This window comes from Canis lupus, chromosome 22 (assembly GCF_003254725.2).
Source record: "Canis lupus dingo isolate Sandy chromosome 22, ASM325472v2, whole genome shotgun sequence".
NCBI classification, from domain to species: Eukaryota; Metazoa; Chordata; class Mammalia; order Carnivora; family Canidae; genus Canis; species Canis lupus.
This window is the reverse complement of record NC_064264.1, coordinates 58859136-58886755: the sequence shown is the minus strand read 5'-3', so window position 1 is coordinate 58886755 and position 27620 is coordinate 58859136. Positions and strand designations below refer to the sequence as shown.

General features: G+C 48.6%; 1 protein-coding gene and 1 long non-coding RNA gene across 6 annotated transcripts in view; one reads left to right on the top strand and one right to left on the bottom strand.

The window, feature by feature from the left end:
- Positions 1-27620, bottom strand: part of COL4A2 (collagen type IV alpha 2 chain) — a 538879-nt gene that overhangs the window by 58835 nt on the left and 452424 nt on the right. For 3 of the 4 annotated variants that reach the window (XM_049099366.1, XM_049099365.1, XM_049099364.1), the window contains exons 5-11: positions 8787-8921; positions 8656-8700; positions 5537-5653; positions 4040-4111; positions 3650-3685; positions 3480-3542; positions 1965-2000 (exon numbers count right to left, since the gene is read on the bottom strand). The exons of the other annotated variant lie outside the window; for it this stretch is intronic. In XM_049099366.1, coding sequence (XP_048955323.1) covers positions 1965-2000; positions 3480-3542; positions 3650-3685; positions 4040-4111; positions 5537-5653; positions 8656-8700; positions 8787-8921 — 504 coding nt within the window. The remainder of the gene's footprint in view (positions 1-1964; positions 2001-3479; positions 3543-3649; positions 3686-4039; positions 4112-5536; positions 5654-8655; positions 8701-8786; positions 8922-27620) is intronic. 4 annotated transcript variants of the gene reach the window in all.
- On the top strand, positions 14233-24813 carry LOC112656119 (uncharacterized). Of its 2 annotated transcripts, none has more exons than XR_003134136.3 (3): positions 14233-14547; positions 20386-20605; positions 20725-24813. It is a non-coding gene; the product is annotated as an uncharacterized LOC112656119 (long non-coding RNA). The 2 variants fall into 2 exon arrangements; XR_004808056.2 differs by having other exon boundaries at positions 20386-23696; positions 23820-24813.

Sequence of the window (27620 nt, the reverse complement as noted above, 5' to 3'; positions counted from 1 at the left end):
CCAAGACGAGGTCTGAGTGATGGAAACCAAGGGGATCGAGAAAAACAACGAGCTGTTCTTTAATACACTGTGCTTTTAGGAAGTCTGTATTTTATACTCTAAGCAAAACCTCGAAAACAGACTAACAGCAGTTATTCTGTTACCCTTGGGAATGTTTTAGTTTGTTGTTCACCATCCTGGGGATCGGGACGTTGGCCGAGTGACCTGCCGTCTGAGCTGGCGCTCTGTGACCCTGCGACCCTGTGGCCGCACGACCAACACGGCGGCCGCGGGCCGTGGGAGCTTGTGTCCCCTGACAGAGGCCTCACCGACGGTGCGGGGCTGAGCTCAGACCTGCTCCAGGGTCCCTCGGACTCGTTAGTACACCTGTTGTTTACAGAGATGGGGGTCTTCGAGTGACAGACCCAGGAAGCAGCCATCTGCCCTGGGATCCTGTATCAGACCGAGGATCACGGTTCAGTGTCCCTTCTGCCTCAGCTGTTTCTCATTTTGGCAAGAGAACCCTACGTTCACAAACACTTCCAACCCTTTTCATGATTGTAGGGGATGGTGAGCCTCGGCGTAGGGTGGCCGACTTAGCAAGTGTGCAGTAGATTCACGAGTGGGAGGGACATGTGTTGAACTGACCCCAGTGTCCAAGATGAGCCCGCCACACTCACGCATATTTAGGAACCGTGCTCTTTTCTTTGGCCTGCAAACGACTCTGCTTCCTCCCCAGGGTCTCCACATTCCCACCACGACAGAGAATCACGTGGGGCACTATCTGGTCTTTCTCTCAGCAGTATACCATCCGCCCCCTCCCATGCCCGGAGCGTCTCCGAAAAGAAAAACAAAGCGTTTAATTAAGTTTTGCTTTTTTGCTCCTTTCCCACCTGGCTGGGAGCTGAAATCAAAGCACAGAAAGGCAGCCAGGCTAGATGAGAATGCGATTTGCTGAGGCCCCTGCCGTCCCTCTGCCCCCCGAGCTGGTCGTCCAAGTCCCCAGGAAGTGACCTGGTGGAGGGCGAGGGCTGTTTGTGTTGCAGCCAAGTGGGGATCTGAGGCGACCCTGGGGCTCGGCCGCCCGGTCCTACATCCGCTTCTCTTGGCTCTGGGCCGTTCCCACCCTGCTCGGGGCTGCAAGACGGTGGGGAGCCCAGTGGTGGGGGCAGCTGCCTTAACGAGCTCCAGCCCCAGCCGGAAGCCATGTCAGAGGTGATGGGAAAGGGGGCGGGGGCGGTGGCGGTGGCAGCCAGGGTTCCCTGGAGGTCACAGAGATGAGATTTCTGTGGAGCAGACATGTGAGTGTGTGGGCTCAGGGATGTCCTCAGTCTCGTGCAGGCCATGGGATGGTCTTTAAATGTTGGTGACCACAGCCCAGCACTTCTGACTCATGTCACGTCTTGATCACAGACTCCCCTTGCCAACCTCCTGTACCCTAGCTCTGTCTACAGGCTACCTACCTTCTGGTGCTCCATCCAACTTAGTGACCGTTCTCTGATGGAAACTGTACAGCTCTGGGCTCAAGCTTGACTTGAAAATCACTAATGGATCCCCAGAGGCTGACATCACCCTCTGCTACAGCCTGCTTATGTCTGAGTAGGAAGGATGCCACTGGCTCCCCCACACAGATACAGCCACATGTTGTCCCTTCTTGGGCATTAACATGTACAGATAAACGGGAGCTGTTCTTAGATCTGCATTTCCAATCAAACACTCATCAGCGTGATTTTCACACAATGGCAGGTGTTACATGATTTGCAAACAATGAATCATTCAACAGGTCCACTTATTTGATGTGCTGGCTACCTCAGGCATACCTTTGGATTTATCTTTGGCATTTACAACATTAAGTCTCAAAAACCTACAAAATCATTCTCATCATGAAATAAATGATAACATTGTTGTCAACCAAGTAGTTCTATGGTCAGGAAAGGTACAAACAAGGATGGAAGCACCCCCTCCTGCCCCCATAACCAACTTACTGGCTGTCCTTTTGGTCCGGGGGGTCCAGGCGGGCCCTGCATAAATACAAAGAAATTTGTAAACTGTTTTCTTTATCCCAGGACCTAGATAACATCTGCTAGAAAGCTCTGGGAAAGCCATCCACAGTATGTTTAGAAGCCTGTGTAGTATGTATAGAGGTTTCTGGTACATTAGTCTGGGCAGGGAGGAAGGGCTGGAGGCGGAGGGCTGGGTCAGGCCTGGCTCTCCGAACCTGCCCGCTGGCCACGTACAGCTCTTCTGGGCTTGCTTTTCTGAGCTCAGGCTTCTGACTTCACCCATGTCCTACTCCTGCTTGCTCGGATCCCCTGCAAGGTCCCAGGTCATGTCACTGCAGAGACTTCCTCTGCAGGGTTCCCCCCCCCAGGACACTGTGTAGCACTTGTTGCTAGTGGGTCAGCAAATGTGCATGAACACAATTAATGTACAGGCTCAAATGGCAGGGTTGAAAATCCATCTGCAAACATCACTGTCTTTCTGCAAAGCATTCAGTGTCAACACTAAGCTTAGGATGAGGTTTTGAACACACCTGAGAAGAACAGTTAGTGTTTAAGTACAAAGAAGTACGGGCAATTTTACGGCCTGTAGAAGAATCTGTAGCTGTCTAATCAGCTCAGGACACGGCAGGTACAATCTGTTGTTCTAGACTTTCCTGAACTGTGTATTTAAAGATGAAGTCCCTCACTGCTGGTACGTGAGCTGTGAGCCAGTCGGCAGCTGTGCAGCAGGAGAGCAAAGTACCTGTGATCACATAAGCCTCATCTCACTGGTTTTCTGCAAGACGGTCTCTCTCAACCTGGAGCCAGATCTCTCCTATGTTGTTTGAGGCCCGTGTGTCTTACTGCTAAACTTTTGGGGAATGAGAGTCAGAGGCCCAGTGGGGGTGGTGGGGGCAGTGGCTTCTCCCTTCTGGTCCTTTCCTTCCCCACGGAAAGCCCTCCTTCACCCGGGCATCTGTCCTGTTGCAACTCACCATGTCATTCAGTTGCAAAGGTAGAGAACACGTGTAGATTGCCACTTGGGTGGGGCACTAGGGCCACTTGGTTAACTGATGTCTAATATCTCACTGGTGGTGATAGTCACACCCAGGTGCAGTACACCTGCCATGAGGCCATGCTCAGGCAGAGTCCACCACCCCATTATCCACCTACTGAACTTTGATCTCCTTGGCCCAGGGATGACAGGCCCCTCACCAGCAGGCTGAGTGTGGGGCTGAGAGAGCTTCTGTATGACTGGAAGGGCACCCAGCCAGCACCAAGTCAAAATTTGACGTAGTCGGTGGTGATCTGGTGCCCACAAATTTCAAGTCCTCATTCTTCAATCTTAATAGTAGCAAAATGTATGCAAAGGATGACCTATTTCATCTGGACACTTTCTAGAGTGACCACAAGCATCCTAGCTGTACTGTGAAGCTTCCACTTGCATCAGCACTGAAGAAGCTGGATCTTTAGATCCGCCTTGATAGCGGTCCAAGTACCCACACACCCGGTACTTACTGGTCTTCCTGGAGCTCCAACTGGACCCATCTGTCCTATAGGCCCAGGGCGGCCAGGAGGACCCTAAGGAGAGGCAACACAGTCAGCTATTAAGAAAGGCAGGCTGGTATTTGGAGTCCCGAGTCCTTAAAGTTCTGCTTGGGACATTCTCTAATAAAAACAGAGCTTACCTGGAAACCAACCAATCCAGGCTCTCCAGGTTCACCCTAGTTGAGAAGACATAATGTTAAGAGTTCTGGTTCTTAATCATCTTTAGATTTTGTTACATTTTATCACAACTTTGGAAACAAACATATACATTATATCAGCCCTCCCGGGACTTGGTAATGTTAGCTCCTCTCTGGGGCATTGTGAATACGGGAAAGGTGTGCACCCATAGTGGAATGTCACCCCAATGGGAAATTGATGATTTTTAACATCGTGGTGTTGGGTTGTTTCACCACCCCAGGCGTCCCCTCATTCTCACATCCTCACAACTCAACCATACTTGGAAATCATCATTATTATTCAGGTATTTACACTGATTGCTTAGTCTCAAGTCCCATATCTAGCAAACGTACCCTGTATTTGTCCCGGTCCACACTGGATAGTGCATATGGCTCGCCTTTCTGCCCTTTGGGTCCTTGGGGCCCCTAGGGTAGCATGCACGTGGCAGACAGAGAAAACACAGAAAGACCCGTTAATAGTCAGTGCAGCTATAGCCATCGAGGTGATTAAATACTGACCTTATGGGCAATGTCTATTGTCCTTATGGCTCATTTAGGTTACTCTGAATACCAGTCACAGAGGTGAGATTTTTGCTTTTATAGTTACCCAATATTTTCCTTCAAAATTAAAATGTTAATCACTTATGTGATCTTCAGAAACCCAAATGAATGCTCAGTAAATTAACCCTTTAGGATATCAACGTGTTATTTTTCTTCCTAATAATATTTTTGTCTAGTTTTGGCATTAGGGTGCTACAAATATTAACACACATGCATTCAAGCACCATTTTGGGGAGAGATATGGATCATTCTGTAAAACTGGAATCCTGACAAATATATGTGGTACGTGTACACATACATATGTACATAAGTGTCTTTTAATGCCTGTATATGACATCAGTATTTTAAGCTAATGGATATATTTGTTGATGATGAAAGTTTCATGACATTAGAGCAGACTAGGAAGTGATGGTCCTCACTGAGAAGTTGAAACACATGTAAATGACACAGCTGAGGGAGGAGGATCTGCAGGCGGGGGCGACAAATCCACTAGCTTCAGCAGGAAACACAGGGAGGAAGGTGTGACTGCTCTTCCCCAACCTTAAAAATGCTCTTCTAGATAAAAAGTTTTACCAAATAAGATGTTGGTATAACCCTGACCGGGGCACTATTTTGCCGGTACGAGGGTAGCAATACAGTCCTGCAGACCACTTCAAGATTCTCCGCATGGACCTGAAAACGGAGTCTACAAAATAGGTGAAAACGAAAAAGTCTTTCATGAAAAAGAGCTCACTTCTACCTGTCAGAGCTGGAGAATGTTTCTCATGTCCCAGAGAACTTTAGAATCTAACAAAATGGTGCCTAACAGGGCATTCTGTCAAGCTTTAAGCCTTTTTAGTTTAGTTTTGCTATTCCCACTATTTGCTGTTACTTGAAATGCTGCACGGGGCAGACTGTGCTGACATTGGTAAAACTACACAATATCAACCAAATCAATTATTTCCTATCTCGTTTACAGAATGGCTAAGGAAAATGAAGTTCTTTGGACCCAGGGGAGGCATGCAGAGCTGCCTGCAGGGCCACGTCAGCGGGGTGCCAGCTGAGGACAGGGGAGTGATGGGGGGCAGCGTGAGAGGCAGGCTGAGCACGCCCACTCACCCCCGACGTGGGGGCAACAGGGGACAACCCACCCTCCTCAGAAAGTCTCTCTGCGACCATGTCTCAAAGGGCCTTCTGGATGGGCCCTCGAAAGGCACACGACATCCCCCATGCCTTTGCTGACAAGTCCCAGCCAGCTAGCGCCTGGAGACAAGGACCCGTGGCCTGCCCTGTGCCTGTGCTGGTACTTACAGGAGGGCCGAGGAAGCCCGCAGGACCCTCGGGTCCCTGCCGGCCCACGTCTCCTCTGGTCCCATTGCAGCCGTCGTAGCCAGGTGGTCCTCTGGGCCCACCTTGCCCAGGGTGTCCCTGAGAGGAGACAAGTAAGTAAGCCTTCCAGCATACGCACTGCAGTTCTCATGTGCGCTATGATACAACAGCTCTAAACCCTCTCACCCTGCACGAACCGAAGGGGAGAGATAACCCCCAACGAGCAGACGAATGAAAGATTTAAGTAAACAGAGGCACACGGGCACAGTCCTCAGCAGGAGAAAGGCTCTCAAGACAAAGGTCTGTTTCCCATGGGCTCTGGTAAAGCAGTAAATTGTCGGTCTACTGGGGGGTCTGTTTGCAGGGACAGGACACAGTAGGCTTAAAAATTCTAGAAATCATTCTAGAAGCAGCTAGGTCCTGCAAAGAGCAGACTAGGCAACAAGAATGCCTTTATCTTTGTGCCCAACTGAATTTTAGAAAGTGGGTTTGATGGACCCATATCCTACATGGTAAGAGATTCACGCACCCTCGACAGGATTTCATGTGACTGAGCCATATGTAGAAGAACGGACTTCCTCTCATTTGCTTTCATGGGGGGAACACTCCTTTTTAGATTTTAAACTCAAAGAGAAAGCAGGTCAGATGTTCTGAGATGTTGGGGTTGGGGGAGGGAGGGCATCGTGATCAAGTGTCTTTGGAATAAACAAACAGGCTGAGTCTGTGGGCATCCCACCTGCGTTCATCTGGTTCCTGAGACATCCAGGGGCTGGGTTTGTGTGCCATAAGACCACAGCTCATCCTGCTATTTCTTCTACAGCAGATGTGCAGATATAGGCTATCTTACTAGCTTCTTTAAAATTTTGATTTTGTTGACAACAGACCAAACATATGTTCCAGAGTGATTTTCTGAGGCCATGTCAGATGCCTTTCAGATTTACTTTGAAAAATCTGGGACATTTCAAAAGAAATGAACAAATCCTACACAGAGGGCCTGCACTCTGAATAATATTAAGAAAGATGAGAAAAGTAGCATTTTTCTTTTGTTGTATGTTTCTTTGCTTTAGATATCCAAAGGTACTGCTTTAACTGGAACTGTCAGATAAGAAGAGATCCAACAGACTTCCAGTCGGCCCTCTGAGGGGACACGAGAAATCCTGACTACCCTGTAAATGATGAGGCACAAGCACTCCAGCCGGCAGTGTAGATAGCTGCCTGGTAGCAGCAAGTAAAGGCTTGCTTTTAAGGGGTCCTGGAAGCTGATCCTTCAAATTCGGCAGGAGAAAACATGCTCAGTAGGTGTTCTGCTCACAATCTGTGGGGTTCCGTGATGCTTTTCTTACATTGAGGTCTTCACTCCTCTCCTGAATTATTTGTCTGCTGCTGGTCTTTCTTGCTCTCTTAGAATTGATCTAAGTCATTTCAAGTTATATATCAACCTGATGTTAGTTTGAAATGGTTCTTCAAAGAAAAATTTTAATTATATGGAGCTGATGGCTCATTTTGGCTCAACACCTGATTAAATACAACTCTAAGATCTGACTGTATATCACGTTTTATGTACAATTTCTAAACGGCTAAAATTAGCCTGGTCCTTCAACTTTACATTCCTGAGCTGCTTCGAGGTGGCGGGTGGCACTTTAGCTCACTTTTGTGCAGTTCTAGAGCTCTGTGGGTAGCGAGCGAGGCTGTGTTGCATGGAGATTCTGCAGAAACCTGTTGGTTCCATGCTCACTAGGATCACTCCCTCATGTGATGATACTTCCTCTCTGACTTGCAAAATATTTGCTCCTCTTGTTAAATGGGTATCAAGTGGAAAAACAAATTAAAATATGACTCAGATTAGTTACAATATTTTTCCATGAGATCACTCCATTTAAACTCAGATTTCAGCTTCCAGAAGACAAAACCAGTGGATGGCCCAAAGAGCTCAAAAGAGCAGTTTAAAAACGGGCGATTTAGTTTGAGGCAGTTGGTAGGAAAATATTTGCCTTGTTTACCCTTGGAAATCTAAGGGTTCTTCACCTCTGCCAATTTCTCGAGATCCTGACTGATGGGAAAGTGACTCCCTCGTCCACAGCTGTATGTTGTAACTGGTGCGTGTGAGCCCCCCCACCCCCCCATCCAGGTGATGCTCAGGGTCACCGCCACCCAGGCCTTAGGTCTCTGTGGGTGGCCTCCTCTCTTTAGCTGAGAGCTTCCTTCTCCTGGATGAGAGACGGGCTCTGGAGATCAATCATGGCCTCTTGGTGATGGGTCTCAGGAGCTCCCTCCCTCGCTCCCCTTAAAGGCAGGGGTCTTGCTCATGGAGCCCTGGGAATGTATCTGTGTGTATGTGTGTGTCTGTGTGCACACCCATGTGTGTGCTAACAGGCTGCTGACACAGGCATGGGTATGTGAAGGGCCCAGACATGTGCATTTGGGTGAGGTTCCTAAAGCAGATGTCCTCCTCAAACTTCAGCAACGGTCAACCACATGTGTGATAAACACATCTATCCCCATGGCCAGGATCTGCAGGAAGCAGACCCTGGGAAATCTGCTCACGGGTCCTTGTGAAGAGGGCTGTGAGTCAGGCGCTCTGTTTATTTTTGTATGCCACAAGAAGTAAAGTAAACTAGGTTAGAAAAACACATTTTATTGCATTTGGAGATTTTCTCATAGACAAACCCTGTCTTTTCTTCTTTGCATTTACATGTAGTTGACTTCAGAGAATTTGGGAAGTTGCACCAATGTTTGGCAGGGCTTGGTTACATCCATGTTCTCAGCTGCACTGCTCTATATTCAGGTTCCACCGAAATTTCCAGATCAGCTCTTATTGAGCATATCTGAGTAACACTTGAGCTTTTTATTACAAAACAATGTCCGGCTTTAGCAAAGTAGCCTGGATTCTGAAGCCAAGGCCAGAAGAACGTTTACAAAGGAAACAATCTGTCCAATATTTGACTGGACTCCAGGGGCAAAAGTATGCACAATATAGCCTTACCAGGCTCATGATATAAACAAAACAGGAGGTCTAGTTAGAGATGTTTCTGTAAGTCATAAGCCTATTGCTTTGCATGCATACACTGTTTTAAAAATCCTAACTGTATAAAAACACTTACGGGAATGCCGTCGGCACCTGGGAATCCAGAAACACCTCTCGCTCCCTGTAAAGAAGGCAAACAAACTTACCGGAGGCCAGGACACCCACTGCCCATTGCAAAAGTGGAGGGAGAACCAGCAGTCACCGTACCACGTCTCCTTTCGGTCCTGTGATCCCGGGTGACCCTCTTTCACCCTTGTCACCTTTGCGGCCCTGCAGTCCTGGGAATCCCTGCAGGCCCGGAGGCCCAGTGTATCCCTGGGGGCCCACTGGCCCTGGTTGGCCCTGCAGAAACAACAGAGTTCAATTACGATTGGTAACGACAGATGAGCATTTTTTCATCGCGCTGCTTTTGAAACCACACTTTTCATTCTCAAAGAGCTATGTTCCCAGAACATTACATGTAAACTTCCATCTCCTGCCACAGTTGCAACAGTGATTTCTGGCTTAAAGAAGTCCTAGAGTTTTTTTTTTTTTTAAACAAAATTAAATGTGAGGAAAAGTCATCCCAAACTCAAGTGATGTTATTGTGAAATGCTAGTATTGGGTTGGGATGAAAAGATCCACTTTATTTGGCTTTTTTTTAAGAAAAAAGTGTTTTCAGCTAAAAAGAAAATTTCACACAAGTTTCTAAGATTTTATCTCTATCTCAATATAATGCATGTAACAGATATAGAAATGTGGACTGCACCCCGGTATCAAATGATCCCCAGATGTTTAAGTGATCTCCCCTGTCTCCACACACACTACTTACATACACAGGAGAATTACAGGTTTCTGCAACCTATAAACATCTATGCCCGTAGCCATTGGACATGGACGGTTATTATTAAAAAGTAAAAAGACAAAATGCTGAACCGGTAAGGATGTTGACAAATCGAGGCCCTGAGCCCTGTGCGTGGGAACGTGAGATGGTGCAGCTGATGGGGGTGCATATGGCAGTTCCTCCAAGAATGAGACAGAGAACTGCCCGATGATCCAGTAATTTCATTCTGGGGGTCCTCCTACTCCAACAAGCTGAAAGCAGAGACATGAACTGGTGTCTGTACACCTGTGTTTGCTGCAGCGTCTTCCCCAACAGCCAAAGAGTGGAAGCACAGTGCTCGCTGGAGGATGATGGATAAACAAGACAGGGTCTGTCTGTGCCAGGGACTATTTTTCACCTGGCCGAGGGCCATAGGGGCCTCACCTCTGGGCTTTGTTACTGTTCTTACGTTGCCCTCTACTTTTGGATGTGGGGGAAGAGGTGAAGAATTTCTCTGGGGTGGAAGATACACAATGGAGATTAAGGTGCCATTGATGGATGGGATCTATCCCGAAGCGGGGGACCCCTGTACTCCAACAAAGGGGAGATTTGAGAGGTCCCCTCGGGGCTTCCTCTGGGCCAAGGCCAGTTCTGGAGTCACTGGCTTCTCCAGCTCTACCCTCTACGTGTTCCAGAGGGTCTAGTCAAGGCAGAAATCACCAAATACTGAGTCGGAGCACAAGCATTGTATGCAGTCTTTGAAGAACGTGGTAAAAGGGGACTGTGACCCCTCGCTCGCCTCCTCTTCCTCCAGGACGGCTGTGTCGGAAGGTGGGCAGCCCGACCTTGGACACACGAATCCTCCACTCACCCCAGGCTAGTGCTCAGGGGCCTCAGCACACAACATTTGCTCTGAGTTTGATTCTGACTTTTGTGGATTTCCCCCGGTTGTGCTCAGTTTTGTCTGTGGCTGGTAGAATGTCACTGTCTTGTGACAACGTGGCAAGCCCCTAAGCCTTCAACTGCTCCTAATCGTAGTGAGGCCTGCAGCTTGTCCGTGTTTACAGTGAGCAGCCTTTGGGGGATAAACGCTGTTCATTAGCACCATCATTTCTACTGTCTATAAGTGGCGTCTCCATCTGGGGGGTTACCACATGCAGCCGATGAGGAGGGTGCATCTGCTTTCAATCAAAGCGGAACGTGTGTATCTTTGCGATGGAAACCCACAGTCTCCTTGTGCCCTCCTGGAGCTTTTCCTTGATTCCCTTTGATGGGAAAAGTGATCACGACATCATGTACTCACTTTCCTGCCATTGTCAGTGGACTTCTTTTTAGTCTTTGTTTCTTGGATGGGAAGTCTGGCTTTGGGAATAAAACGAGTCTTTCCTTTTCTGGAGCAGGCTGTCACTGCGAAGTTCCCATAAAACCAGCCATTTTAAAGTGGTTCCCAGCACATTCACAATGTTCTCTATACACCAGCTCTCTCTGGTTCTGAAACATTTCCATCGCCCCATACCCACTGAGCAGTCACTCCCTACCACCCTACCCTAGCCCCTGGTCCCCTAACCAGACTGGTATCTGCTCTGGGTGTTGATGGGATCTATCCATTCTGGGTATTTCAAGCATCTGGAGTCATATGTAGGTTATGTGATCTGTGGTGCCTGACTTCTTCCACTTCACACAACATTTTTGAGGTTCTCCTGTGTGGTAGCACCAAACAGTACTTGATTCACTTTCATGTCTGGACCACATTCAGTGGATGAATGGCCACAATTTGTCCATCCATCCATTAATGAACACTGGGGGTGTTTGCACCATAGCGTTGCTGTGAATAGTGCCACGGTGGATACGCACACATCTGTTGAATTGAGTACCTCTTCTCAACTCTCCTGGGTATAAACTTAGGAATGGAATTGCCATCTCTTTGGGCAATTCTGTTTAACTTTTTCAGGAGCTTCCATGTTGGTTTCCACGGTGGCCTCACCATGTGCCTTCCCAGCAGCAATGTGTGGGAGTTCCTGATTTCTCCACAACCTTGCTAGCACTTGTTATTTTCCATTTTTTAAAAATTACAGCCCTCGTAGTGGGTGTGAGGGTGGTGTCATTCTGAAGAGATTATCTTGAGCTTCTCACAGATGGAACATTTCACAAATTCCATCCAGCTTCCGCCCTGGGGAGGGCCAGGAAGAGTCTGGAGAGACTCTGAATTAGACCTTAGTCCCCAGGGACTAGACCCTCGCTCTTGCCCACGGGGTACGCCCTGTGCTGCTAGAGCTAGATGGGCATTGACGTCAAGGTCTAAGACCTGGCTGTGTTTCAGCAGTCAGCCCTGAGATTTCCCCGAGGATATCCTGCCCGCCAGGGCATCTAGTTTGATTGTAATGAGTGGCTGGAATGACCAGGTAATGAAAAGGATCTTCCTTTGTGCTAATGACCTTCAACTTCCATCCTTGGTGGAAAAGTCACAATAGGAAAACTTGTTTCCATATCTTCCCTTCCTTCTATTGGAAGTGATACTGAAAACAAAAATTACCCCAGACAGAGTTGGATTTTAGTTTGGATGACTTTGCACAAATCTCAAAAGCTCCTAAGATTCTTGCAATTTACTTGATAAACGTATTTCCACAAAGTATTTGTTAAAAGCCAGCAGACACTGAGGAGAGAGTATGTGATCCCCACCCACCAGACAATCTGATTCATATCCATGTGTTCCTTGCTGAGAAACAGGACAAAGATAAGCATCATTTAACTGTGCATCTTCTGGGATGAAGCACTGTTACAGGTTTTCAAAAACTGCTTATCTCATTTCATACCCCCTGCCGAATGCATGACTGACCATTACCCCCAAAGAGCCAACTGTCACGCAGTTAGGTCTGGGATAGGGTGATCCCAAAGCCTTCCACCTGCCATTACACTGCTGCTGCTCAGAGTGAGGTCTGGCAGCTGTGTCAGCAACACCTGGGAGCCCATGAGAAATGCAGAGTCTTAGGCCTGGCCCAGACCCACCCCTGCCGAGGTGTAGTGAACACCATCTCCAGGAGTTACTCTGTGCAGCAGAGTGTGAGGCTCACTGCCCCATACCACCCTCCTTCCCTTCCTGACGTTCCCATAGCAGGACTGGTATCTTTTTTTTTTTTTTTTTTTAAAGATTTTATTTGTTTATTCATGAGAGACACACACAGAGAGGCAGAGACACAGGCAGAGGGAGAAGTAGGCTCCATGCAAGAAGCCTGATGTGGGACTCGATCCCAGGTCTCCAGGATCAGGCCCTGGGCCGAAAGCAGCACTAAACTGCTGAGCCACCTGGGCTGCCCAGGACTGGTATCTTTTAATAAAAATCTCAAGCATGAAGGAGGATTTTAGAAGAAAGGTTGAGCTTACGGCATCAGGCAAAGGAAAATCTAATAGTTATGTTTGCTAAGGACTATTCCTAATTAAATGTTCATGGTCTTATGCTCCAGTGCTGTCTGCAACAGGCCAGAGTAAACTTTGATCCCTGCGAGGATGGATGGCTGCTCCCTGTCTCTCCCTTCTTCAAATCACTGGTGGAGTATGTGTGGGATCCAGGGTCAGCTTTGGAACCTCAAGCCTGAAAAGGCGGATAGAATGAGTCCAGACTTGAATACACATTGCTTAAATACCACGGCGGTGGACAGAATGCTCTTAAAGTCCTGACACACTTACTAGCTTTCCTGAACTTGGAAGTTTCACTTCTGAGAAAAGGTAGGATTGCATCAACTGGGAGCACCAGTGGATAACTCTGGGCCTTCAGACACTGACATGAAGGAGCGGGACTGGTGAGCAGTGGGGGTCCCACAAGCGTCACCTCCCATCCCACCACCCCAAGGAGTGCCTGTTTCCATCCAGAGCTTATTATCCGTACAGTTCTCGGTGGGCAGGAGCGTCAGAAGAGCTTCCTTTTCCAGGGACGGATAAAGAGAAGTGTTTCCAAGGATAAAACCTGCTTCACTGCACATCAGGATTTTAAATTTACAGTACAGTATTTTCCTGGTAAAATAAGAATAAACCTTTCATGACTTACTGGCCAACATGTGAATAGTAGGAAATCCCTTCTCTTTCTGAAGTTTGCTCTTCCTGTCTTGCCTTTTATGGGCAGTGGGTCCCAGCAGACACCCCATATCCTCTCCAGTCCCCTGGGCAGCCCCTCCCTTCCTCGGCTTTTGGCAGTGGATTCCAGGCTTTCTCGGCCCTCCAGAGGCTGCCCTTCTTGGTGACCCTCTGGGGATTCCAGCCCAAGTCCCAGCTCGTTAGAAAATACATAAAAATGGCCCAGAAGCCGGGAAGGACTACTTTTTAGGATCCAAAAAAAACCAATTCCTTCACTAAAACTTGGAATCTACTGTTCTTAGGGACAATCATTACCATTTGTGAGCAATTTTTTTTTTTTTTGGATGAGCCTGGCAGGATGAACGGACATTGTATTCCAAGCTAATAATAACGTGGACTTATTTGCATAGTCCCCAACCTGTATAGTAACACACAACTAGCAATGGGCAGCTGCCTAATCCACACAGAGCTCCTGCTAAATCTGCCACCTTTTGTCTATAGCTTCTTATTTCATATAACAGAACATCAGCCTTGCCACGAGTACTGTTCCAAATGAAGGGTTCCACCTATCTGGGGTAGATTCATACTGGCTTTAGAATTCCTGCTTTCCAAAATTATTTGGCACAGACTGTAGCACCAGCATCTATGCAAAGGGAACACATCCATGTTAAGGAAACAAACCTTGACCCTTGCCTTGCTCCAGGTACAAAAGTGTGGTCACAATGGGTCCTGTGCCTGGACCTATGAGCTAAACTCTGATGTTTCTAAAGGAAAACACAGGGAAGAGTCTTGGTGACTTTGGGTTAGGCCAACATTTCCAGATGAGACACAAAGATCATGAGCCATGAAAGAAAAAAAAATGAAAACACTGGAGGGTTTGATCTTAAAGATACTGTCAAGAAATAAGGAGCAGGCCTCTGGGGAGCATATTTCTAGAACACATATCTGATACATGATTTTTATCCAGAATACAGACAGAATGCCTAGAAATCAAGAATGAGAGAAAACCCACATGAGATCTCAACAGACCCTTGCTCAGAGAAGGTGAGCAGATGGAAACCGAGTGCACAGAAGCTGGTCTGCACCGCTGGCCACCAGGTAGGTCTGAGGTAAGACAACCGCAGCCCTGGGGCGGTGAGTCACACAGGCAGACCACCCTGGGTCCTGCGGGGTCCTGCGGGGGGGGGGGCTTCAGAGGAGTCTGCTGGTGCAGATGCAGAGTGGGGCAGCCCTTCTGGAAAAGCGTGACAGTTTTTTATAAAGTTAAACATATGTCCTACAGGTAACTGTTCACAATGGCTCGATTTATTTTAGCTAAAACCCAGAAAGAATCTGAATGTCCATTGGCTGATGAGTGGACAAACTGGTATGTTCATAAAGTGGAACGCCACTTAGCAATACCCAACCCTAACCCCATGTACACAATAGTGAGGACAGGTCTGGAGGGAAGCACATGCCGCCTGTCCTGTTGAGAGGATGCTATTACACTATCTGACTTATGCAACATTCTCGAGAAGGCAAAACCAAGGACAGGACCTAGAGCAGTGGTGGCCAGGGGTAGAGGAGGAGGGAGGGGACAGATGGGGGCTTTGTGGGGGCCACAAATCTGTTTTATATCTCGATTCTGGTGGTTGTTACATAGCTGTACTCATTTGTCAGTATTCACTGAATTCCATGTAAAAAATACATGATAAAATTAACCTAAAAACAAACAGAAAAGGAGTCTGATAAAGGCAGAGATTAAGAAGACAAGGCCTGGTGTTCACAGGCATGTCGCATTTGACCAAGTCTTTCTGGTACGTCCTTATAAGTGAATTTACAAGATAGATAATTTGCAAAGGAAGAAGAGTGGACACTTAAAATGCCTTATTAGAAAAACTTAGCCAAATGCTATTTAAAAATGTCTGCTAGGGAAATGAAAAAAAAAAAAAAAACCCACAGAAACTAAGGCCTCGTCTGGAGTCTGTGTCTGGAATCTGGTCTGTGGAGCGCGGGGTGGACAGAAAGAGAGCCGTCCAGCGCTCAGCCCACCCAGCCGCAGAACCAGAAGCTGGTCAGGCTGAAATGAGGTCCAGGAGTCAAAGACAAGTCCAGGATGTCCCTGGCTTCCACGACACACAGTCTTCATAAAGAACAAAACCAGAGTCCCCACCGGTACTTGTAAGACACTGCCGTGCTGTTTTTCCTGAAATGATTTGACTTAGACGGATACACATTTTAAAGTGGAGAAGCTGGATCATCTCTTGTTCCCGACCCATAGGAGCAAAATTTCTGGAAACTCTGTTCCTTATTCTAAAAATAGGCAGCACATGGGCCATCACACTTGAGGGCTTTTACCCCAATGTGAGGCCACGCTTTTTATGGTCTGAGTGTGATTTTGCCTGGCATATGTTGGAAAAGTCGATCTTCTGGGAAAGTCTTCCCCTGCTTGCAGCAATGAATACATTTCGTTTGTCTAAACGCGATTGCTTGCCCAACACACCGACGTGATTTCCCAAGGCTCCCGTCTTCCAAGAAGACACAGAGCGCGTGTGGTTGAGCGGAGGGCCCTGGGGAGCACAGACGGCAGCCGAGGACGGGCTGGAGGAGCAGGTTCTGGAGGGATCAGCTTCCCAGAGGCAGCAAACACTCTTTCTAACTGAGCACTAATGGCACAGAATACAATATTAATGCTCAGAGCATCCTCACCAAGTGGCCTTTCTATCCTCACGAGTTTGTGACACAAGGGCTTCCAGCTACACTTACAGATCAGAAAGCGACAGCCAGAGAAGGAGGCGATTCTGGAGTTACCAAATCATGCAACCATAGGTAATTAAAACGGTTAGCTGTGCACACATGCCCCATTGGTGGCAGGCCACTCATCTGCATGTGTCATCTGCACCTGCCAATCCCTCACTAGTCTCCTCCGATTACACTTCTAGTGATGTACGTAGGCCCTGTGAGTTTCTGTCCTTGCCCCGTGATGGACCAACAGCCCCCGGAATGCTGCCTGCAGATGGGGGAGCCGCAGGAAACACACATGTCTGGGGCCTTCAGATGCCCGGCTCTCCGCTGAGGTTATCAACCAGGCCAGCAGGCGTGCACAGCGCCTTTTTGGAGTCATTGGCACAGACCAGGAACAGAACCAGCAGTTATATCCACTTTGCATTTAGACTAAACAGTCACATGAAAGAAAACTATTCTTGAGGTTGGCATTATACTGAGCTGGTCTGTTAGGAAAAAAAAAAAAATTTGGCCAACAAAGGGAAAGAGGTTAAAAGTAAGGGAGGGTTTCAACTTGGTGTGGCACACAGATTTTTTTTAAAAAAAATTTTCCTGTTAATCTTTATTTGAAATGTCCCCAAAGAGGACAAGTTTGAAAGAGAGCTCCACACTGTCTGTCCTCAGAAGGGGTGATACCTCCCCTTTCACCTCCTCCTCATTCCCTGGCTTTGACCTACTTGTCTGCTATTTTGTTTTTGTGAAGTGATATACCATTTCCATTTAAGAGTTTATTTATAAATTTACAGTACAGCCCGTGGTTTCGCTGCGAGGTCGTGTGAGTTCTACGGCACTCAGAGCCCCTTGCCAGGGCCCCCTGTATTCCTCCTTGGCCTCGGGCAGCCTCAGCTCCCCCTCCAGCTTGCTTCTGCCTCTTCCAGATGATCGTGCAAGTGGGACCCCACAGTGGCATGTCCCGCGGCGAGTCTGGCTTCTTTCAGCCACATGTCTCATTGGTGGCTCGCCCACCCTGCTGTTCACCCAGCTGCTCCTTCTGGTCACCGGCGAGTGTTGTGTCCCAGCCCACTACCATGATTTCTTTATCCATTCGCTCACTGCAGGACACCTGGATTACCTCTGGTTTTTGGGCATGTGTATTGGGCCGCTATAAACACTCAAGTGTGGTTTTTTTTTGTACAGGCACATTTTTGTAAATACCCAAGAACAGGATTACCGGGTCAGATGGTAAGAGTCTGTTTAATTCTATCAGCAAGTTGCAGAACTGTTTTCCAGACTGGCTGGAACACTAGGAGCCAACGCGGCTCACAAGCAGGGACTCCAAGGGGTAACATCTGATGTGGCCGGCCCATGCTTGAGCCTCTGCAGAGGCAGGGAGAAACAGTAAAAACACAGAAACGTGAGTATACAGAAACTCAAGAGAAACTCAGCTCCAAAGTTCCCACCTATGGTATGGATTTCATTTTATTTTGGGTAAAAGAAAGTTCCCTTCTTGGATATTGTACAAAATGCCTGTCTTTCGGGTCCAGGAGCATCGGCCTCATTCTCTTGGAAGATTCTCCTAGGAAGCGACAGTCATTTCAGGTTAGACCAGTATCATGTCACTTTCCAGACCTGCATCTCTGTTTCTCCACCGATCACCACCTATTGTTTTCCCGAAGGCTTCATAAAATATCCGGTTCAGAAGGCCCCGCAGAGAGCATCTGGAGCAGGTCCTCAGAGAGGCTGCATTCCGGCACCTGGAGCTCATTAGCACGCAGGGTCCTTAGGCCGCCCCAGACCCATTGAATTGAATTGGCATCTCCACAGGATCCAGAGTGATTGGGGTGTGCTTTGGAGCTTGAGAAAATCACCCTGGGTGTGGTCTCTGCCCCAGGACCGGTCTTGGCTGGCTGCCAAAGCATCAGTTAAGGGAAGTCTCAAACCTCAAGCATTTCTAGTCTAGCAGTTTTGGGGTGGGGAGGAAGAGTCTGGAAATCCATATCTTTGACAATGTCCCCAAGCAACTCAGATGCACAGCCAGGGTTGGGAGCCAGGGAACAAATCTAATTCCCACACAGGACTGGAGAGGTAGCAGCCCAGGGAGGTGAAGGGTCTTACCCACAGCTCTGTGGACCCTCCACCCAGTAGCACTTCACAGCATCCTTGTGACGGTGCTTTCGGGGTTCCTGCCATGGCCAGGGGACTCCCACTACTGACCCTTGGAGGCCTTGCTTATGTTTGTCAACTGAATGTACAAGGCTTCTAAGATCTTTAGTTTTAAGACCTAAGGCTTGCTCCCTGGCCCCCTTGTAAGAGGACTGAGTGAAGCTCCTCATGGTAGATGGCAACTGCAGCCCAGCAAGGTGCCTTAGGATGAAATCTTCCTGTATTTTCAGCCTTTATGATATTTTCACTTCCAGGGTCGTTAGAGAAGCAAATCCCTGAAGGCCAGGAAACTTATTCCAGTGACTTAAAAAAAAACACAAACACAGCAGGCTCACTTGGGTTGCTTTGGGTCTGATGGAACTCCTGCATCCAGTCCTCAGAGACGCCTCGGATCCTGTCCTAAAAGCCCTGCTGTTCCTGTCAGAGGAGTCAGGCTCAGAGAGTGCCAGAGCTGACAGCTCCACAGGGCACGGCACAGTTTGGGCCACTTCTTTTTACTTCTTGTCACAGTTTCTTTTCTGAAAAAAAAATCATTTCATTCTAACAAAATGACATCCCTCACCTTTTAAAGCCTAGCTAACCTACCTGAGCTAAGTCTTCAGAAGCTTTAAGAGAAGCAACTACGTTTCAAGTGTATTTTGTGAGAAGTTGCAAGTGGTGCCACTGGATGCTGGGCTTGCATCACTGCTGTGAGCAGTGTCCCATCCAGAGGCCTGAGTAAGCCTGAAAGGCAGCTGCTTCATCTGATTCGTCACTCGAGTCACACGGGCAGGGCCCCTGAGTGAGGAGTGACGTAGGACGCTGCCTGCCAAGAGGCATGACTGACATTCCCAACGCCAACGGCCTTTATCGTTGGGTGTAAAAGTGGGTGTTGGGTGTTGGGAAAGGGCCTTCTTCTATTTTATGTTTTTATTTTTTTTTTAAATTATTTATTTAGTCATGAGAGATACACGCACAGAGGCAGAGACACAGGCAGAGGGAGAAGCAGGCTTCCTGTGGGGAGTCTGATGCAGGACTTGATCCCAGGATCCCAGGATCATGATCTGAGCCAAAGGCAGATGCTCAACCACTGAGCCACCCAGGTGCCCTGGCCTTTTGCTTTTAGACCCTTTTTGGGTCATTATAATGAGTTCACGATTTCTGGGGCACTTGTGAAGCACAGCGCCAGCGGGTTATACTGTGGAGAGCTGTCACTGTCTGGTTCTGAGTCCCAGCATGCCAAAGCATGTCACCTCTGGCCTTAGATCTTTGCCTTGCTCCACACCGGCCCCTGGCAGATCACTGATTACAGGTCCTGCTGGGCGATCTGGTTTTACCTGTCTGCAGGGTCAGGGAGGGTACTGCCCAGGCCTCTAGCATGGATCCCAAATGGAGACCACCCAGGCTGGTGGGAAGGGGCACCAGCCCGGTCAAAACTGCAGGATCTGACAGATAAAGAATGTCATCTGTTGGAGTCAAGAGCTAGGACACAGGCCAGGGATTTGGAATGCCAGGGCTCCCTCCTCCAGGGGTTCAGCTCTGGTCATATTCGAGCCAGGCCGTCTAAGGACAGCCGTGGGTGATAAGCTGAATATGCTCAAACCATTTTGCACAAGGGCTGTGACTCAGGATGAGTAAAGGTTATGGGGGGAAAGGGTGAGTTTGCCAATGCGGGTCTGTGAAAAGCTGTAAGAGGAAGGTTTTCAACGCTTACTGAACATTTCTGTTTTAGAATAAAAATTTAACTTTACATGAGCAGGAGACACCTCATTGCCTTTTGTACCAGCAGGCCAGGAGCCCCTGCGGTTCTCACGGCCAGCACGGGGTGGCGCTCACTCGCGCTCCTGGGGAGCCAGACCCCGCCCCACTTCCGACCTCAGACTTGCTGCTTCCCAGATTCTGTGACTGTTTTAGGTTACCATGACACCTAAACAAAGGGCAGGACCCCCTTGGTCCTCCTTGGAACAAAGGGCAGGTCCCTCGTTTGTCACGGGGAGCGAACTTCCTATGGGGAGAATTCTGATGAAAATTTTCATTGCAGAATTCCAATGGTGTCTAAAGATATATCAAATTCTGTTTTTCTTTTCACAGGGTAGCTGAGCTGACAGCAATTAATTATTTCATAATACCCTTCCCTTTTGACTTGCCCAGAGGAAGGTATCCTAAGAAGATAGGGATGCTGGAGGACCCAACAGACCCAGACCCAGGGCAGAGTTCCAAGAGGTGGATCCCGACACTTCTAGAGCTGAGAGTGTTCACAGCGTGGAGCATCCTCCCACAGCAAAGGGACTGCAAACCCTCAGCGGGGCAGGTAGTGCTCCCATGGCAGTCTTGAGGGTGAGGGTGAGGCAAGGGGTGGGCGGGCCGCTCGGCTGGCTTGAGGAGGGACCGGGCCTATAGCTGCACCTATGAACCCCCCTTGAGTAACAGATATGACTTTGGACTCTGAACACGTCTCTTTCATGGATCTGCACGAGACTACAGTTAAGCCAAAGGCAACGGACAAATTGATAGAAACAAGCAGATGGGTGCCTGGGGTTCATGCCGACCCAACAAAACAGAGCCAGTCACAAGCCTGGGGTGATGATCTAAGAACTTGCTCCTCTCTGTAACCCAATGCTGCTCAATTGTGGCCATTTCATGGCTCATTAATCCCCCTCCTGCTAGAAAGTGACCTGGGCAGAAAGAGAAGGTGAAACTCAAACAAATCACTTCTGTTACTTTTTAGCAACTCTGGTCAAAAGGTATGCAAGGGGGGCTGGGGACTGCAGGATGCTGGGTGGCAACGTCAGGACATCAAGACCCCTGAGTGGGGCAGGTGGATGGATCTCAAGACCGCACTGCACTCTCTTCAGCGTCCTTGGACAGATCTGCTATTGGGGGAAGATCATGCCAGTGGGCTTCTCAATGGATGAGGAGGTTTTCTTATGGTAAGAAGACTAAATCATTAAGCAATTCCCAGATAAAGGGTTAGCTGGACCTTTGAGAATGAGTTTTCAGATACAGTGAAGTTGCTGGAAAATCAAGTGTACTCCTCTTGCTAGAGCAGTTTCCTTGAGAAGAAGGCTGTCGTGGCCACAAAGACTGGGTGACTTCACGGAACCCAAACCAGGAAAACCAGGCCATGCACTGCCACCACTGTTTCTGATGGGTGGCAGGCTCCCCTGGATGGAGGAGGAGACCACATCACAGCTGGTGGCTACAAAATAAAAAGGTATGAAAGTGACTTCTAATCGGATGTTGCAGAGAGAATGGTAACTGTTTCTAAGAGCAAGCGTGAGAGGAAGGAACCCCTGAAAGATGGGAGAGGTGCTGAAGGAGACACAGGGAGACATGGGCAGAGACTCATGACCGGAGGCTTCTGGAAACAGGAGGACCAGATGTCTGCACCAGAGGCAGAAGTCTATGCATCAAGTGTGTGGGAGCTTCCATGGTCCCTAACCATGAGGGGCTGTCCAAGCAGGAGGTAGTCTATCAACTGGCCAGGTTATATGTGTGAGAGCTGGAGGATGCCCAGGATGTCAGGAGCACGTTAGGGCACCTCCACACATGTCTATCCACGGACACGTGGAATTACAAGCTTACAAACATCTCCTAGAGAAACTCGTTATCTAACTTTGGGCCCCAAGTGGTCCGGACCAGGTAACACGGCTGGTTGGTGGGGGAGTGGCCTGGCACCTTCTCATCCGCTAATTTTTCACATTCCACACTGTCCTTGAAATTTGGTGTCGGGGAAGTTTTGATGGCAGACAGTAAGCCAGCTCAAAGTTCAGTCTTCCTTATTAACATCTTTAAAAGTATCAGATATTTTGGAAATAGTGCCGCAAAGTTTTTAGAAAGATGTTATCAGTGATAACACGTTTGTGCCGTAGTGGAGGCCCCGGAGCTGCTGGCCAGTCAGGGCCACATGACGACAATGGTCATTGGCCGCAGGGTGAGTGAGGGAGCTGAAGATCTGAGCCTGCCATCAGGGTTCCATCCTGCCAACCAAGGGCTGGCGCTCACGATCGCATCTGACACTGCAGATGGTTATCTGGACATCCTGGCCTTCCTGGACTTCCCTCCGAAGACTCCCCGGTCTAGAGTGATTATTTGGACGGACACTGAACACACATCCGCAATTAAAAAAAGAACAACAAACCACGAGAAATTGATCTTTTTTCAGTCTGGTGGAAAGATAATGGATGGCTCATTTGTCCAGACATGAAACCCGGGGTCCTGGGCGGGAGGAAACCAAATGACATTAACATCCATTCCAGAGAAGTGACTCAGCTGGTGCACTGTTCTCATAACATAGAGCAAAAACAACCTCCAGAACATTCACTCTTCTCAAAGGCATTTGTTCGAAAAAAAGAAGAAGCAATTTTCATCCGTAAAAATGGAAGGTGACGATGCAATACAGCTCCATTTCCAAGGCAGACACCTGTGTCCTGGTAGTTTAACCACCACACCACTGGAGTGCAGCATCTTCATGAGATGCCCCCAGAAAGGCCTGGTTCTTATGTCCTAGGGAGATGTCCCTCCTGTGTTGTCCATCATCAGCATAGCCGCTGAGTTGGCCCTGCCAGACGTGTGGTGTGCAGCAGGTTGTGGCAGCACTGGGTGGGGCTGAAGTCTCTGTCTGCACCCGTGCACGGCCTTTCACGTCAGAGTGTGCATGTGGTCCGACAGTAGCTGGACGGAGATGGCTCCTGGCCAGGCTGCTGCTGTCTGAACCACGTGGAGGCCCTCTGGTGGGACTCAGGAGACCCCTTGGGGTGAGCCTCTGGCTGCCCTGACCTCACCCCTCAGAGTGTGGCTTCACTCTGGGAAGTGTCAGGATTGCGAGTGGCTTTCCTGAATTCGGACGGAACCAACACGTTCCTGTCTCCCATCCACACCTCGAACCCGTGCGAGCTGCTTTCTGCCCAGCCACTAGACACACTGTCCTGGAAGGGACACACTGGTGTGATGGCTGCTGCAGGCCTTTCTCAGCCTTCCGGATCCTTGGAGCACCTACTGAGGACATCAGCTCATGTTGGGCTTTCTCTGTGCCCTTGACCTTTCTTGTTTGCTCCCCTTTCCTGGTTTCCATTCTGTAAAGGACTGGGCTCTGCCACGACCCTTCCTTTCCTTTTGCTCCAGGTGAGGACCCTGGTCCACTCTCCCTGCGCCAGGGCAGCCTGCTGCTGGCGCCTCTGTCTCTGGACCCACAGACACTCTAGACCTAAAAGTGAACTTGCTACTTAGTTTCCTACAGTCCTGCTCCCGGCAAGAACTCAGGAACAGCGAGTATCCTGAGTATCCTTCTCCTTCTGTCCGTCACTCAGCTCAGAGCAGCACATCAATCTAGACGCCACCACACCTACCATGGTGGGGACACTGCTGGTGTCTGTCTTCCCAGCAGTCCCCGTCTGCCCACGGTGAGTGTGGGAGCATGGCGCTCTGGCCTCTGCCTGTCTGTCTGGGGTCATCTCCTAACCCCGCCTTGCAGTGGCTGGGTCTCCCTTCTCCTCAGTCTAAACTGGGTTCCTTCACATCTCCAGGACTGGCTGGCGTTCTCCTTCTCTCTGGAATGGCCTTTGCTCCTTTCTTCTGGTGAAACCCAATGCCGCTCCTCTGTGGTCCCACCGCCCTTCTCCTGTGGTTGTCACTTGTGTGTGCATCTAGCCTGTCTCCAAGCCCCAAGCTGCATGTGGGCCAGGGAGGGGGCCCTGTCCATCCCCATCTGATTTCCAGGAAGAGAGTCCCTGTGTCCTGGAGAGGCTCTGCCCTCCACGCAGCCTGTCTCCGTGGGCCGCCGGGTGCGTGTGGGCCACAGCAGCCTCGTGGGACCAATGTCTCTGACCAGCGCCAGCGGCAGGAGCCCTGCCAGCTCCTGCACCTTTCAGGGAGCAGGTCTTAATGAAGCAGTTTGCTGACCCCCGTGTATGCATCGATCCTAAACAGAGCTAGAAGTACTGCTGAGGGGAGAAAAGCATATATATATACACAGAAAGAGAGAAAAATACAGAAAGGAAAAGAATACACCAGAGTAAACGGGATATTGGCTATGAGAAGTCATCTTCTAGCAGCGCAGGAGGGAAATAAATCAGCTTGGCTTATTAATACATTAATGAACAACTATGCATGTCTCAGTGTGTAACTAGGCTGTGATAAGCTCATGCGCTCGCCCCCCTGGAACTTAACCCTGCCTGGAACGTGCCCCGAGTTGGGCCTGGATTCCCGTTAGAGCAGGTCGTGCGACAGGGGGGTTGTATGCAGACCACCTCTGCTCATTTACTGGCATGCTCCGGTGGCAGCAGCACTTCCTGAAGACCGAGCGAGCGTAGGGCCGCTCTCGACATGCATTTCCAGGTAGGCGGTGTCCTGCTGCTGCTGAAGGCCCGGTGACCACACCGCTTTTCCCTACCTGTGCGTGGGTGGAGGAAGCCGCAGCACCTGCGTGGATCAGGCAGAGGCTTCTGCCCGCCTCTCCCCCATTTCTCTGATTTCAGACACGCTGCTGGTGATAAACACATTCACTACCTGCTTCACATCTGGGACTTGTGGTCAGCGCTGTTACAGAGTCACCAGCTGCTCGGTTCAGCAGTGATTTCTTTGTCAAGTGAAGCAACAGCACGTTCTTGGAAGCCACCATCTGACATGCAGGAAGGGCCAAGGAGGCAGAGGCTGGCATGGCTTCTCTCTCTGACAGTGATTCACTGGAAAATGATTTCCAACTATGAATGGACTTCCATTTCTTAATGGCTTTTCAGCTCATCCTCCCAAACTCACACCCACAGCAAGGCACGGACCCGACACTTGCTTGTCCCTGGGGAGTTTCCTGGGGACACATTGATTGGCAGGAAAAGCCAAAGGCCACTGGCTGATGGGCAGAGACATCAGTCTCTCTCCCTCTTAACAATACCCAGAAACCAAAAACCAAGGGGAAAAGTGAGGTGATTTCAAATGGTCTAAAATAATTCAACTGGAGCTTGCTAAATTCTCCCGCATGTGGAGGGCGCGGAGCAGCGGTACATGCTGGGGCTGCAGCATGCAGGCCGGGCAGTGCGGAGGGCTGGGAATCCCAATCCCGCCCTGCCCCAGCGAGCAGGTGTTTCCCGACACACACACACATGAGACCCAGGCATCCACAGTGCCTGGTCCTCGAGAGGCTCCAGCACCCAGCCTACCCTCCCGAGCACCTCCAGTGCACCTGGCAGCATTGATGCCCTGCCGGCCCTCTGAGCAAAGCCCATTTTTAAAAAAATATTTTATTTATTTATTTATGAGAGACAGAGAGAGATAGAGAGAGGCAGAGACACAGACAGAGGGCAAAGCCCATTTTCTAACCACAGCCCACCTGCTTGTTCTCTGAAATGATCTGCGGTGTTTGGATTTTATAGGAATTGTTTAATTCCTCCAGTCCACCAGCTCCCACCCTCCTCCCCTTTTCTCTTCTTGGCCCCTTGCTTTAAAGATGGTCTTCATTCCATCCTTCCTCCCTGAGGCATGTGACACCATTGGCCAGTCATCCTTGCTGACTGCCCCTCTTCTCTGCTGCTTGTTTTCCACTTTCTTTCCAGGAGTTTCTTTCTCTGCTCCTTACAAGGAACTGCCTTTCAGACCTCCACCCTTGGTGCCCGCTTTTTTTCCCACTGATGAGTCCATCTGGGATCTGTCCATGTGATGTCACTCTGAGTATCACCCCCCACCCGGGGCATGCCTAGTGATACCTCACTTCTGGGCTAGGAGAGCATCCCGTCCTCTCCCATGAGAGGTGCGCCGGTGAGGGGCGGCTGCCATGCCTCTGCAAATCTGCATCTCCTACTCACATGGGAGTCCTAGACGTGGGCTTGTTGAATATGTGAACAATTATAATATACTGAGTTTCATGAGTCTTCCATTTTGCAGGAAGAACAGAACCTTCAAATATGTGTCAGACCTGAAGAGATCCATGGACCCAGAAAGTTTACCTTAAAAATGCAGTTAAATGAAATATGAGGAATCAAAATACATCATTATATGTTTTGCTACCTTTTACTTTTTTTGCTTTGAACAGTAACTGATTCACAGAAACTCAGTTTAAGAGCTTTTAGACCAAGAAGCTCTCACAGTGTGAGTGGCTATGAACGGGGTGAAGTAATATCAGGTCAGTGAGACGAGAAGTCAAAGTCCAGTCCGCTCTGAAACAGAGCTGCTTAGAATGTAACAGAGCTGAACGTTTTCCTAAAACAAAAGGTGGACTTTGAAGAAGCTTTTTTAGAAAAAAAGTTTTGTTTCTTTTAGCTCCCCAGGTAGGCAAACCTGCCAACAAAACCCTGCTCCCTTTTCTCAACACATCACATCAGGTCCCCTTGAGTTTATGCCTTCGTGGAATGGCATATGCTGTATAGTTCCGGTTATTTTAGTTTACTTTGTTTTTCATTATAAAGGACACGGACCATACCAAAATGAGTTGGTGGGTTCCTTTGAGCAAAGCCAAAACCAGCACTAAACACCACCCAACCCACCCTCGTGTAGAGCCTAGGTAAACTTGTTCTCTTCCCAGACTAATGAGCTAATCAGTACTGTATTGATGGAATAAACAAATGGGTACAAATATATAATAAAGAGCAAAACCAAACAACTGTGGATGGAACAGTCGGTTACAAAACTGAGTGTTGCTGAACCAACCCAATGGTCAGGACAGAAGTTGGAAATGTGTGGGTGTGTTCTCAAGGTCTTAGAAAAATTCAGGAAGTCCAGCAGATGTTTTCTGTTAAGAGGCATTGGAAGCCCCAAGAGCTACATCTTTTTTTTTTTTTTTCTTAAAATATAAGTTTATTTGTGAGGCTAGGTTTTTCCTTTTAAATAGTTCTCTGCTAAAACTTACAAAATGGAACGCTGGCCAATGTGTTGAACTCATCAGGCTTTAGGGAGCGACTCAGAGTGTGTGCATATGAATGTGAGAATCCTTACAGGAGGCAGAAATCTAGGCCAATCATCTTAAACACTTCATTTTCTGATTAGCCCTTTTCACTTATTTATTGAAGCAGATTAGGGCATTTTTAAAAATCTAACCTATCATAAGTAGTATTGTGCAGGTTGAGAGGTGACCATATTTCCCTCCTTTGGAAGACGAGAGAATAGATCATAAAATTGTACTGTTTGTGTGTGTGTGTTTGTGATAGAAACATTGACAAATGGGGATCACATTCAAGGACCCAGAAATCAAATTAGTGAAGAATATCTAAAACACTGAGCCTTTTGCTCTCTAGTTATAATTTTGAATGTATGTTTGAATACCTATGAAATGATAATTCTCTTATTGTCATTGTTTTGTCCTTGACTTTGGGCTAGAAAAGCTGCTCTGTGCCTCTTCA